Genomic DNA, 13974 nt, shown 5'->3' with positions numbered 1-13974 from the left:
ATTCCACTTGCAAACTGTTCACCGCCTTCTTTTCTTTCTCTCACTCCTGAGGACCTGTGGACCCAGATGCCCCTCCCCTGATGAAGTGGTCCCTGCCCTGTGTGGACGGTCCCTCATCTGCCTGAGGAGTGGGTCCAGCTCGCCCCCGACGGTCCCTCATCTGCCTGAAGAGTGGGTCCAGCTCGCCTCCGACGGTCCCTCATCTGCCTGAAGAGTGGGTCCAGCTCGCCTCCGACGGTCCCTCATCTGCCTGAAGAGTGGGTCCAGCTCGCCTCCGACGGTCCCTCATCTGCTTGAAGAGTGGGTCCAGCTCGCCTCAGACGGTCCCTCATCTGCCTGAAGAGTGGGTCCAGTTCGCCTCCGACGGTCCCTCATCTGCCTGAAGAGTGGGTCCAGCTCGCCTCAGACGGTCCCTCATCTGCCTGAAGAGTGGGTCCAGCTCGCCTCAGACGGTCCCTCATCTGCCTGAAGAGTGGGTCCAGTTCGCCTCAGTCGGTCCCTCATCTGCCTGAAGAGTGGGTCCAGCTCCAGTCTCCTCGTGTTCGTCTGTCCGTCTGTGAGAGTCGGATCTCTCCTTCACTGGAACTCCTCCAGGTTTCTACGCTTTTTTCCCAAAGAGGTTTTTTTTGTAGTTTTTCCTGGCCGAGAAGGAGAGTCTAAGGACAGAGGACCCTGGGACATCGTCCCTCGCCACCACAGACATTGTCTGACTCCATCGCCACCACAGACATTGTTGATTCATTTCTCCCTGTGGCCCTCAGAGGCAACTGTTGTTGTGATTTTGGGCCTTACAAAAATAAATTGATTTGATTTGATGACTACATGTTCTTGTATTATTGAGTATTCGCCATGATTTTCCATTAAGACCGTTTCAACTCCTTAACGCTTCAACCGATTTCAACAAGTTATACCTCATTAAGATCGCTTTCACAGTATTACATGTGCTATTACTTTTGACATTTGAACAACTTGTACTTTTGGCAGTATTTTCAAAAGTATTAGTACTTTTTCCCCAGTGAAATAAATGGGGCATTATGAGTGCCTGCGTAATTCTTTAGGCTTTATTCTTTAGACTTTTGTGACGGAGCCAGTTGAGAGAGAGAGAGAGAGAGAGGGAGAGAGGGGGAGAGAGAGAGAGAGAGAGAGGGGGGGGGAGGGGGAGAGAGAGGGAGAGAGGGGGAGAGAGAGAGAGAGGGAGGGAGAGACGCAGACACTCTAGCTATGGATTCAGCCATTGCAAATCATCTAGTTTGTATTTTTGTTGATTTGGTAATGGATATAATGGATAGAACTTATTTTTACCATGGATCCTCTTTATTTTGAGGCGCACTATGTAACCTTCGCTGAAGGTGTTACTGGTTCGCCCGGAATATCCCGCAATACGGCATTACACTCTAGAGAAGCAGCTCACTAAGAATGCACGTTTTTCCAAGATATTCATTGCAATAAAACAACTGTAATCGAACAAACGCTTCATAGACTCGGTTGTGGCATTGAACCGAGTCTATTTAGCATTTGCACATGAAACATACCATGCAAAATGATAATTAGGGCTGGGAATCACAGGGTCTGTAACGATCCGATGCAATACACGATATACGGCTCACGATACGATAATCACGATTTTGCGATACATGCGATTATCAATATATCGCTATTTTTTAAAGAACCCAATAGATTTTAACACAATTTTTCTTTGTTAAACTGCAACTTGCGCAAACTCACAATGAAACGAGACCATTTTAATCATCAAAACAGTCAAAATGTCACATGCTTTACATAAAAGAGTTTCCTTTCTTTAAACAAGCAACAAAATTGTAGCGTTGTCTCAAAATAATTCGAAATTATACTGAAAATGACTCATGGCGATATAGATATGGCAGCCCACAATATCGATACTGTATCACCAAGTTTAGTATCACGATACATCGACAGACCCCTAACGATAATAGTAGTATAGGGAACCAAAAATGTTATAGCGCATCGATATCGAAACAAGGGTCGACTATGAAATGTATACTTGACTAAAAGAGGCGCGGCGCTGGTAAAAGCTCTCAAAACTATTAAATATCTCTGTGATTTGATCCGTACCCAAAGTGCACTGACCATCACATGACCATGAGACTACAGGAGATAACGCAATTACAGATATTTATGCAGTGAACGGTGTATTTATCTGTACGAAGGCAGATTAAACTCACAATTCAATCCCAAATATCAAGATAATTCACTTCTTTCCCTCTCCTTTCTGTTGTCGTGAACATAAAATCCTTTAAAATCGACTGTGCAAACAACCCGTCTCACATTTTTGATAAGTAATGTGGTTACAATGCCGTCCGTACTGATAAATATACCCTCTCCCGTGGCGTTTTACTCGCGCTCGACTGAAACAAACCGCGTATGTGAAGGACAGATACGGACTCGCTGACTGAACATGACATTCAGATTACGCCGACTTCAAAAACAAGACATACTCAAGATGAAATATTCCTCGTAAAGATAAACGGGGGACGTCAACAGTGATTTAACCGTAAAGAAACAGCGTCACGTGGCAGTACGAGACCAGCGTGAAGGCGAGGAGAACAAAAGTGCTCTTGTCCGGTGACATGTATTATTTTATAGACATCATAAACTGTGATTGCAGCATTTTAACCGCCGCATTAGTAAAATGTGTCCGACTGCGTGTGAAAAATCAGAGACTGTAATTAGTTTTATGAAGTACAGAGACTGAAAAAAGAGTCGGCACGTCAACAGAAAGTCAGATTTGATCACTTCCTTTTGTACAAGTCAACGCAGCGAATCATTTAGAGTATGTTTTACAATAAACTCTTCTGATATTATTGTTCTGTCACTTGGCTCTAACATGAGTCTGAAGCCAAAGCTCTCATCGTGATTAAAGGGAGAGACGCTCAATTACATGGGAGGAGCTTGGGGTAGAGCCACTGCTCCGCCACTGCAAGAGGAGCAAACTGAGGCGGCTCGGTCCCAGTGGGTGGAGGCCCCTGGGAGGAAACCCTTAGAAGGAGGCCCTTGGGAAGACCCTCAGCTGGACCGGGAACGCCTCGCGAGCACCCGGAGGAGCAGAAGGAAGTGTCCGGGGTGAGGGAAGCATCGGATGTATCACATTTTAATCAGGATTTCTGGATACGTGAGAAAAGGAGACCGGGAGCGAAACACAGCCCTTCACAGCCCAATTATTTTATACTTTCAGTTTAATTATAAAGCCAATATTAACCTATTACTACAAAAGCGTGACCGCGGGTAAACGATTTCCTGTTACTTTACATTAGAGCTACTGTACTGGGAGTGGCCTGTGTTTGTGAACGAGGTAGAGGAAGCTTGACTCCAGCAGCTGGTATTTAGGTCACAATATCAGCAGAACATTTTGAATATCGCCCTGACAACTGAACTCCTCCTGAGATATTTGAATGTAACCTTTGGCACAGTGGTGGAGGTTGTGCCAGGCTCTGAACCAACTTTGTGTCCAGCTCGACGCTGCCTCAGTTATTCTCCAGCTTCATCCCATTTCCATTTGCCATTATTGGCAAAGCAATAAAGCAGCCTCTACCAGTGAAGTTACACAGTGCAGCTTTAAGTCAATGATGTCTTGGCTGAAGTTAAAGTTTAAAACAGAACGTGGATGGACCATAAAATTAACCACAAAAATGCAGAAATATCACTTTATATCCTTGCATGGGAGATCACGCATTTTTATTGTTTTAATTATAGACGATATACTCCTAACATTTCTTTTATATCATTTTATATACTGTATATATTATATTTTAGAATGTTACATCAAATTATCATTCAACAAAATTATCTTTTAAAGCATTTCACTGGGGAAAAATACGCTTAAATAAGATAATGTGTTGAGTCATCTTTATTTAAGTATATTTTGACTTTCTTAAAATAAGATTTGCCAAAAGAACAAGTATGTTTTTTAATTATTTCAAGTTCAGTACCATTTCTTTTTCTGATTTCAAGTTAGAAAATGCTTGTCTTTTTCTTATTTAAAGTAAAACAAGATATTTTATGCCTGTTCTGTTGGCAAATTGCACTCAAAAAAAGATAAACACTTTCTTTTATCACTGTTTTCAGAATGCCAAACATACAAAACAGCCAGTAATGAGTATCAGGTCGTAACTTCATGTTGCAGTTGCAGTTCCAGATTTCATTAGCAATTGGCATTAAATAATATCCTGCTTACTGATTTATCATTTAGACTTTTAACCTCTTCTATTCATTAAAAACATGCACTAAATCTGTGTATTTATAGCTCATTAACAAAGGCAAAGCTCCCTCTCTTCTCCACATCTTCATAACACATGGACGCCACAACAATAACAATAACAGCGAGACGATGCTCCGCTCCGCGCCCGCCGAGCACGTCCCACAGGTCGGCAACACTCACTCCGCGTAGCCGGTGGACCAGGGCAGCCGCTCGGTCTCCCGCAGGATCAGGATGGGTCTGGCGACGTGGTCCGCCGAGCACTCCACCTCGTCCGCGGACAGTCCCAGGAACTCGGGCCGGCGATAGGGGAACCGCAGCGGCAGGTCGGAGCCGCTCGGATGCTCCCCGTTCGCTCCCCCGGGCATCATCCCCCCCATGAAACTCGCCACGGCGGACTTGACCCGGGTGAACATGGTGCCGTGAGGACGGAGGAGCACCGCGGGGCCGCTGCGTCTCCTCCCGCTGCTGCCGCTGCTTCTCCTCCCGCTGCCGCTGCTTCTCCTCCCGCTGCTGCCGCTGCTTCTCCTCCCGCTGTCGCTGCTTCTCCTCCCGCTGCTGCCGCTGCTTCTCCTCCCGCTGCCGCTGCTTCTCCTCCCGCTGCCCGGTGCGTGAACGGTCGGTCGCCGGTCATTCAGCACGCAGCGCGCTTAGTACCGAGAATGAACGCGGAAATACGACGGCACGGGCGCGCGGGGGCAGGCACGAGCCGAAAGTCATGTGACGAACCGGTTGTTGTTGCTGCTGCTGGTGGTGGTGGTGGATTATTTGCTCCGATTTTGCTCGCGTGCATCTCCGGGTCCATGAGCCGCTTAGGGCCCGTCGCGCGTGCGTAATCCCCGCGGGTAAAACGGCTAAAGAGCGGGACGCGGCGGGGTCAGAGCGCGGAGCGGAGGATGGACAAGTGTTTTTTTTTTTAAACTACGACACGGGCTCGGGAGAGTATTGATCCCGGTGAAGGCGCGTGGGTCGTCGCGCGGGGTTAGAATGATGACGCCGTCGTTACGCAGCGTGGGCGCGTTGTTGTTGTAGGAGGAGGACGCTTTGGAAAGATGTAATTGACCGTAACCGTCCCGTCACCGAACTAATTGGCCGATGCGAGTGGAGCAACGTGGGAGTAACTTAAACCCTCCACACGTACAAATGAAGGAAAAAAGCAAGAAAATATTAACAGACATAAATAATAAAATGTGAATAAATACTAGACGAATAAGTGCACATAAATCACTTTTGTATCCTATTCTAATTAGATTAAAATGTAGCTTAATAGGGTGATATGACAAGAAAATACAATATGTATAAGAAAGTAGTCTATTTAATACACTCATATGTAGCCTATAATAGCGCTCATATTGATTGATCACAATTTTCAACTCTATTTCGTCTTATGAATAAAAATATATCGTTTCAATACTCAGAAACATAACAAACTTTTAATGATTTCCATTTAAATCAAATATAAATATAATTCTTCCTCCAAAGTCTGAAGTGGATTACAAAAGACCCATCAAACTCATTAGAAATTAGATTGTTATTACTAATTTATACCCAGTAATTACATCATTGACCAAAATACTATTGTAAACAGCTTTAATAACTATTTATTTATTGAGTGTCTGCGTAATGACGCTTGTTGTTGTTGTTGTTGTTGTTGTTGTTGTTTTATGGCGGTTGGCATCCGAGTGTTGCATTACCGCCAGACTTTATTCCTCAGACGTTTCGTAGTCCTCAGACTCTGTCGTAGTCCGTAAAAGTACTCCTTCCATTGCTTTGGTGTTACAAAGCCCATGAGGTCATGATGTGTTTTTGTGACTAGAATAGTTGTTGTGTCAGAGACCAACCGGCTTTATTCCAGGGAGACTCTTCTTCACCCTCCTCGCCCTCTCCGACGTTCGGTGCTTTGGAAGTACAAAGCCCATGAGATCATGGGACGTCTTTGTTGTTTTACAAAGCCCATGAGGTCATGGGACGTCTTTGTCGTTTTATCCTTTAGAAGTCCTTCTTCCATCACTTTGGCGTTTGCTCCAAGTGTGGAGCTCATGGGCTTTGTACTTCCCAAAGCACCGACCGTCAAAGAGGGCGAGGAAGGTGAAGAAGAGTCTCCCTGGAATAAAGCCGGTTGGTCTCTGACACAACAACTATTCTAGTCACAAAAACACATCATGACCTCATGGGCTTTGTAACGCCAAAGCAATGGGAGGAGTACTTTTACGGACTACGACAGAGTCTGAGGACTACGAAACGTCTGAGGAATAAAGTCTGGCGGTAATGCAACACTCGGATGCCAACCGCCATAAAACAACAACAACAACAACAACTTTGGCGTTTCTAGGCCCACGAAGTCCAAGCGCGTTAGGACATCCTCTTGCTCCTCATCCTCGGCTCAGTCTCCAACACCCCCCACCTCTATAAACGTTTACCCAGCCCTGTGCTACATAAGTAAGCTACCACAGCCTGACACAAACCCTGTGACTGGATCGCCAGAACGTTCCGCAGATTGAACTCCCGCCCATTATTCCGAAACCACAAGGCCAACCCGGCCCTTTCCCTATCATAAGCCTCACAGCAAATCAGCACATGCTCGACAGTCTCTGGCACCCGACAGTGACCACACAGACCGGTCGGATGTTTGCCTATCCTACTCAGTGACCAATTGAGTCCAGTATGGCCAATCCTTATGCGGGCGAAGGCCCTTTCCTCCCACGCGTCCCTGCCCATAGACCCGCAAGGACCCACACTACCCTGTATGTGATAGAGATGCCGTCCAGTAACACAGTGGCTCCAAAATTCCTGCCAAAGGCCGACCACATGACTCTTGATAACGGGCTTCATTTCAAACTTGCCCAACTCAACCGCCACATCAATTGATGGCCGCCGAAGGGAACGTTTAGCCAGTGCATCAGCCATTTCGTTACCATCCACCCCCACATGCGCAGGGACCCAAATGAAGGAAACCCTCACATCCTTCCTGGACAGGGAGAGCATCAGACAGAAGATGCCATTCAACACATCCTGTCTGCAATCCGATTTCCCAGATTTAATGCTTTGCAATGCAGAAAGGCTGTCAGAGGCCACCACAATGCCGCAACACTGCAAAGCAGATTCCGCCCATTCCAACGCCAACCGTATCGCTATAAGTTCCGACGTGAAAATAGAAAGGCGATCTGTCAACCTCTTCTTGACCGCTAGCCCCAGGTCAGGCACAAAATAAGCGGCGCCAGTACGCCCACTCTCAGGATCCCTAGACCCGTCGGTATAAATAAACACATCACCTGAGTGCTTATCGATGAGCGCTTGAACGGCAAACTGCGGTGCCCTCCCAGCGACTCCTCTAAGCTTGCCATGCAAGCTAACATCAACAGGAGCCGGGACAAACTTCCACGGAGCTATAGCAGACAAAGCCACCGACGGGCTCACACGCAGATCACCAACCCCCGCAAGCCACGCCTTCGCATTTCCTACCTGGCTGAAAAACATACCGTCAGCCTCACTCTGCCCCCCATCAACCCTGAGAAAGTCCCTCACCGGGTGAGAGCTCGTATGACCTTGCACATTCACCCAGTAAGCCAACAGAAGTTCTAGCCTCCGGAGCCGTAACGGCAATTCCCCCAACTCAACCTGCAGCGCCGAGACAGGGGAGGTCCTAAAAGCCCTACAGCAGATGCGCAAGGCCTGGGCTTGCTCCACGCTTGTTTTTTCCCCAGTGAAATAAATGGAGCATTATGAGCGTCTGCGTAATTCTTTAGGCTTTATTCTTTAGACTTTTGTGACGGAGCCAGTCCAGAGAGAGAGAGAGAGAGGGAGAGAGGGGGAGAGGGAGAGAGGGGGAGAGGGAGGGAGGGAGAGAGGGGGGAGGAGGGAGAGACACAGACACTCTAGCAATGGCTTCAGCCATTGCAAATTATCTAGTTTAATTAATTATTTATAGCAGTTATCAAAAGCTCTTAACTTTGCAAACATCCAATCTTCTGCACTCTTTATTACTCTCTCGTCTCCTCCCTCCCTTACGCTCTCAAACCTTCCCTCTTTCTCTCCCTCTTTCTCTCCCCACTCTCTCCCCCTCTTTCTCTCTGTAGTCTAAGTGCAGTCTTTGCCTGAGGTAAGATACTTCTTTTCAGTAGAGTCAAAGAACTGTGAGATCGTGACAGAAATGCTGGATAATCGCATCACAATTCTGGTCAAATAATGATGCAAATAAACAAATGTTATATTTTTAGGCCGCACTCACATTCAAAATGGGACTAAACCCAGATCTAAACTGGTGCTAGAACAGGACTATGGGCTCGATCGGAACAAAACTAGGACAAATCACACAAATACTAGACAACAGTGTCCTAAAAGAAGAGGCACATCCAACCTGCTTTTATATTATATCAGAACCCCAAAATCGATCCATATCGGTCGGGCCCTAAGAAATACCTGTTGAATATGTGTGGTAGCTGCAAAAAAGCATTAAATAAAACAACTTTGGATATTTACTTTGGATATAAGTTTGGATATTTACAATTTACTTTTACCGATACATTGGAGGACAGACGCTTCACCGACTTTAGCTTTTTCTGGTTTATATTTTGGACTTCTCTATTTCTTTTTTACGCTGTCTTTTCGCTTTTGTTCGGTTCCCTTTTAGCTCAGCCCCTCTTCCAAACTCCTCTCCCCGAATAACACCAGACGACCGACCAAAACAAACGCGCCGCGAAGACATCTAATACTGTTATTGTAGTTTTGTGTTGCAGTTTGACTTGGGTCTGGTTTGCGATTGATAGAATTTGGTTTGAGCCCACAGAGATGTGTGTCTAGACTCTCCAAATGTTACATAAGTGGCTCCGGGCAGGCCAAGCCACATCGTCAGGCCGCATTCATCATCTGCTCAGCCTCCCACAGAGATCGGGGTCAAAATCATGGCAAAAACAAGAAAATAACTGGAAAAGCTGTCATGTCTTGGCTATACTTGACTTAGCCGAGGTCATAAAGACAAAGACATAAAGACAAATCATTTTAGGATGTAAACTCACGTTGTGTCATTTGTTGATGTTGGAATGAAAAGGTCAATTGTTTGTTGGGATGGACTTAAACCATGTGCAGAGCTGGTATATATCGCTCTTGATTTAAAGTATAAACATGAGCATTACTCACTTTATAAAGACTTAAAACATTAGGTGAATTGGAACTAAACCTGGGTTAGGGAACTAATCTGGGAACTAACCCTAAACTGAGCTCAAACCGGGACCAAACCAAGTCTACATCAGGACTAAACTGAGCTCACTTTCACGTCATATAATACACTTTTACATCATATAACACACTTTCACATCATATAACACACTTTCACATAACACACTTTCACATCACATAACAACTTTCACATCATATAACACTCTTTCACATCATATAACACACTTTCACATCATATAACACACTTTCACATCACATACTTTCACATCATATAACACACTTTCACATCATATAACATACTTTCACATCATATAACACACTTTCACATCACACACTTTCACATCACATAACACACTTTCACATCACATAACACACTTTCACATCACATAACAACTTTCACATCATATAACACTCTTTCACATCATATAACACACTTTCACATCACATAACACACTTTCACATCATATAACACACTTTCACATCATATAACACACTTTCACATAACATACTTTCACATCATATAACACACTTTCACATCACATAACACACTTTCACATCACGTAACACACTTTCACATCATATAACACACTTTCACATCACATAACACACTTTCACATCACGTAACACACTTTCACATCATATAACACTCACATCATATAACACACTTTCACATAACATACTTTCACATCATATAACACACTTTCACATAACATAACACACTTTCACATCACATAACACACTTTCACATCATATAACACTCTTTCACATCATATAACACACTTTCACATAACATACTTTCACATCATATAACACACTTTCACATCATATAACACACTTTCACATAACAACTTTCACATCATATAACACTCTTTCACATCATATAACACACTTTCACATCACATACTTTCACATCATATAACACACTTTCACATCACATACTTTCACATCATATAACACACTTTCACATCACATAACACACTTTCACATCACATAACACACTTTCACATCATATAACACTCTTTCACATCACATAACACACTTTCACATAATATAACACTCTTTCACATCATATAACACACTTTCACATCACATACTTTCACATCATATAACACACTTTCACATCACATAACACACTTTCACATCACATAACACACTTTCACATCATATAACACTCTTTCACATCACATAACACACTTTCACATAATATAACACTCTTTCACATCATATAACACTCTTTCACATCATATAACACACTTTCACATCACATACTTTCACATCATATAACACACTTTCACATCACATAACACACTTTCACATCACATAACACACTTTCACATCATATAACACTCTTTCACATCACATAACACACTTTCACATAATATAACACTCTTTCGCATCATATAACACACTTTCACATCATAAAACATACTTTCACGTAACACACTTTCACATCAAACAATACACTTTCACATAACACACATCATATAACACACTTTCACATCATATAACACACTTTCACATCATATAACACACTTTCACATCACATAACACACTTTCACATCACATAACACACATTCACATCATATAACACATTTTCACATCATATAACACACTTTCACATCACATAACACACTTTCACATCACATAACACACATTCACATCATATAACACACATTCACATCATATAACACACTTTCACATCATATAACACACTTTCACATCACATAACACACTTTCACATCACATAACACACATTCACATCATATAACACATTTTCACATCATATAACACACTTTCACATAACATACTTTCACATCATATAACACACTTTCACATCACATAACACACTTTCACATAATATAACACTCTTTCACATCATATAACACACTTTCACATAACACACTTTCACATCACATAACACACTTTCACATAATATAACACTCTTTCACATCATATAACACACTTTCACATAACACACTTTTACATCACATAACACTCTTTCACATCATATAACACACTTTCACATCATATAACACACTTTCACATCATAAAACATACTTTCACGTAACACACTTTCACATCATATAACACACTTTCACATCACATAACACACTTTCACATCACGTAACACACTTTCACATCATATAACACTCACATCATATAACACACTTTCACATAACATACTTTCACATCATATAACACACTTTCACATCAAACAATACACTTTCACATCATATAACACACTTTCACATCATATAACACACTTTCACATCATATAACACACTTTCACATCATATAACACACTTTCACATCATATAACACACTTTCACATCATATAACACACTTTCACATCATATAACACACTTTCGGTGACAGAGGAACGGTCAAAGCGTCTGATCCTGATCTATAATTCATGTTTTGGCAGAAAGAGCTCCGCTGACCTCATTAGCGACGGGGACTCGCGCTGCGCTCAGGGCCTTTCGAGGGGCCCGGGTCTCTGCAGGTGCCTGAGTCTCTGCAGGGGCCTCGGGCAACATGTTTACTCTGCACTTTAGTCACGATACTTCATAAATACATAAATACTGCATATGTGCGTGCATGCATCTTCGGTAGAGGTGAGTAGTTGCCAAGAATGTGTACTCAAGAGTAACGTTACTTTATTCATCATAAGAAATAATATTTACATGATATTTACTCAAGCAAGTGTAAGAAATGTATTTGGATGAGTTTGACGGTGGTGTGTTTTTTTTACTGTGGCGATTTTTGTGAGAATAAACGCCGCGATTTAATGATTATTCCTGATTATGAACATCACGACCAAAACAACATGGAATCTTAAAATTTTCTCCTCGTTAACACACGACCCGCTTTATCAAATCAAACCCTCTGAAATATTCAGTTTGACATGAACGGCAAGATTAAAAAGTACTATAGTATAGTATTATATTTAGCTGAGCAGAAAGGACTTAAAATAAATCACATTTCTTTTAATTGGACTAAAAAAGACCCGATCCAGCTCGAAAACGGTCACTTTTAAAAAGAATAATAATAAAAATAAATAAATTAATAAATAATTAAAATTAGAATTAGAATAAACCTAAATAATCATGATTATCGATGAACCCAATGATCAGAGTCGGTCAAATCAGATCATGTCAGATTCAGGGCCGTTTGGAAGAGAAAAGTGTTGAAAATCTTACAATTGACATATCGTCTTGCAATAAAATGCAATTAAATAAATCAAAGTTTCAGATAAACAATTTTAATTAATTCAAGTCTGATTCTTATTAGTTATTTTATCTCTGTCCGTCTCAAAGAGTTTTGTTTTCTTTTTGACACATCTTTTACTCATATTTTTATCAGCAGTATGTGGAGGGTTTTTAATTAAGACGAAATGGAATCATATTTTTACTGCGATAAAAAAAAAATGTAGCTTTCGAAAACTAAACAGAGTTAAATTAATTGTTTGGGCTTTAAAGCGACACGGTTCAGTTTGTAAATGATTCGTAAAGTTGTTGTTGTGTGACTGGGATTCGATTTGTGATTTATTTTGTTCAGCGTGCACATTAAACACGACTCCAGGAGCATTAACACTTGAGACGAGACTAAAATAGTTATAAAGTTATAAACAAATACGAAAAGAAAATGAATGTTTGTAGAGGCATAAACTACAGGTGCGACGAGACTTTCCAGTAAAATGACAGAATAGTTTGTTCTTTGCAGAGGAAATTCTATCTCTAAATGACTGAGCTGTTGAGATTTGATATTTGGGCAAACTCAAACAACGATTTCAATTTAATTTCAAGTGTGGGACATAATTAAACCTTCAAAGCTGTCAGTTCAACAGTGCAGGTTATTGTCCCGAGAGCCGCTTCAGTGACAGGGTTATGCCTGAGGGTGGCGCTGTCAACACCTCAAACAGACACAGCAAACAGCAGTAGAACACTCAGGTTTATGACTCACCAGTTCACTTCAACTTAGAACATTAATGTCCATTTCTTTTTGATTTTTAACTGCATAAGCAAATGATGAGTAAAAACAACTCGTAATTATGTCTTAACGGTCATTTATTTTGAAATAAATGTATTGTTTGGGAGTTTTTTTTTACTTGTATACTTACTTACCGGATACATTTTACCGGAAAAAAGTATTAAAATTGTAGAGACAAATGAAAAAAATGCACCTCCTTTTGGATCACATCTTTTTTATTTTATTTTGTATTTTTTATATTGTTGTCCACATGATTTTTCTCCTTCAGACCAGTGTATCTTAAACTGTTCACACCAAGTTTAACATGTTTCTTTGTGAGTACGACCAGATCTAAAGTCCTAAGGCCTTAAGGATAAGCATTAAACTAAACCATGGATAGTTGTTCTACATTATACCTTAAAGGAAGGCAAAAACAGTGATATATTTGCCTCAAAATAAACTAGTTACTACTATTTGTATTTAATGTTTGCACGTTATTCAGTGCATCAATAACTTTATATTTGTTTTGCCTATTCTATATTCTGTGCATTACTCTCTACGACCAGCAGATGTCGTCATAACACTGAGTAATTCCGTGT

At 41.8% G+C, this 13974-nt stretch overlaps 1 protein-coding gene across 1 annotated transcript in view; it reads right to left on the bottom strand.

The window, feature by feature from the left end:
- Positions 1–4673, bottom strand: part of ppm1h (protein phosphatase, Mg2+/Mn2+ dependent, 1H) — an 83396-nt gene extending 78723 nt beyond the window's left edge. Inside the window, exon 1 of the mRNA XM_072435519.1 lies at positions 4415–4673. Coding sequence (XP_072291620.1) covers positions 4415–4647 — 233 coding nt within the window. The 5' untranslated portion in view covers positions 4648–4673. The remainder of the gene's footprint in view (positions 1–4414) is intronic.
- Positions 4674–13974: the final 9301 nt, after the last annotated feature.

This window comes from Eucyclogobius newberryi, unplaced genomic scaffold (assembly GCF_026437365.1).
Source record: "Eucyclogobius newberryi isolate DKJ021-1_F unplaced genomic scaffold, fEucNew1.0.hap1 SCAF_7, whole genome shotgun sequence".
NCBI classification, from domain to species: domain Eukaryota; kingdom Metazoa; phylum Chordata; class Actinopteri; order Gobiiformes; family Gobiidae; genus Eucyclogobius; species Eucyclogobius newberryi.
Note: the sequence above shows the minus strand (reverse complement) of the source record. Positions and strands in the feature narration are given on the sequence as shown.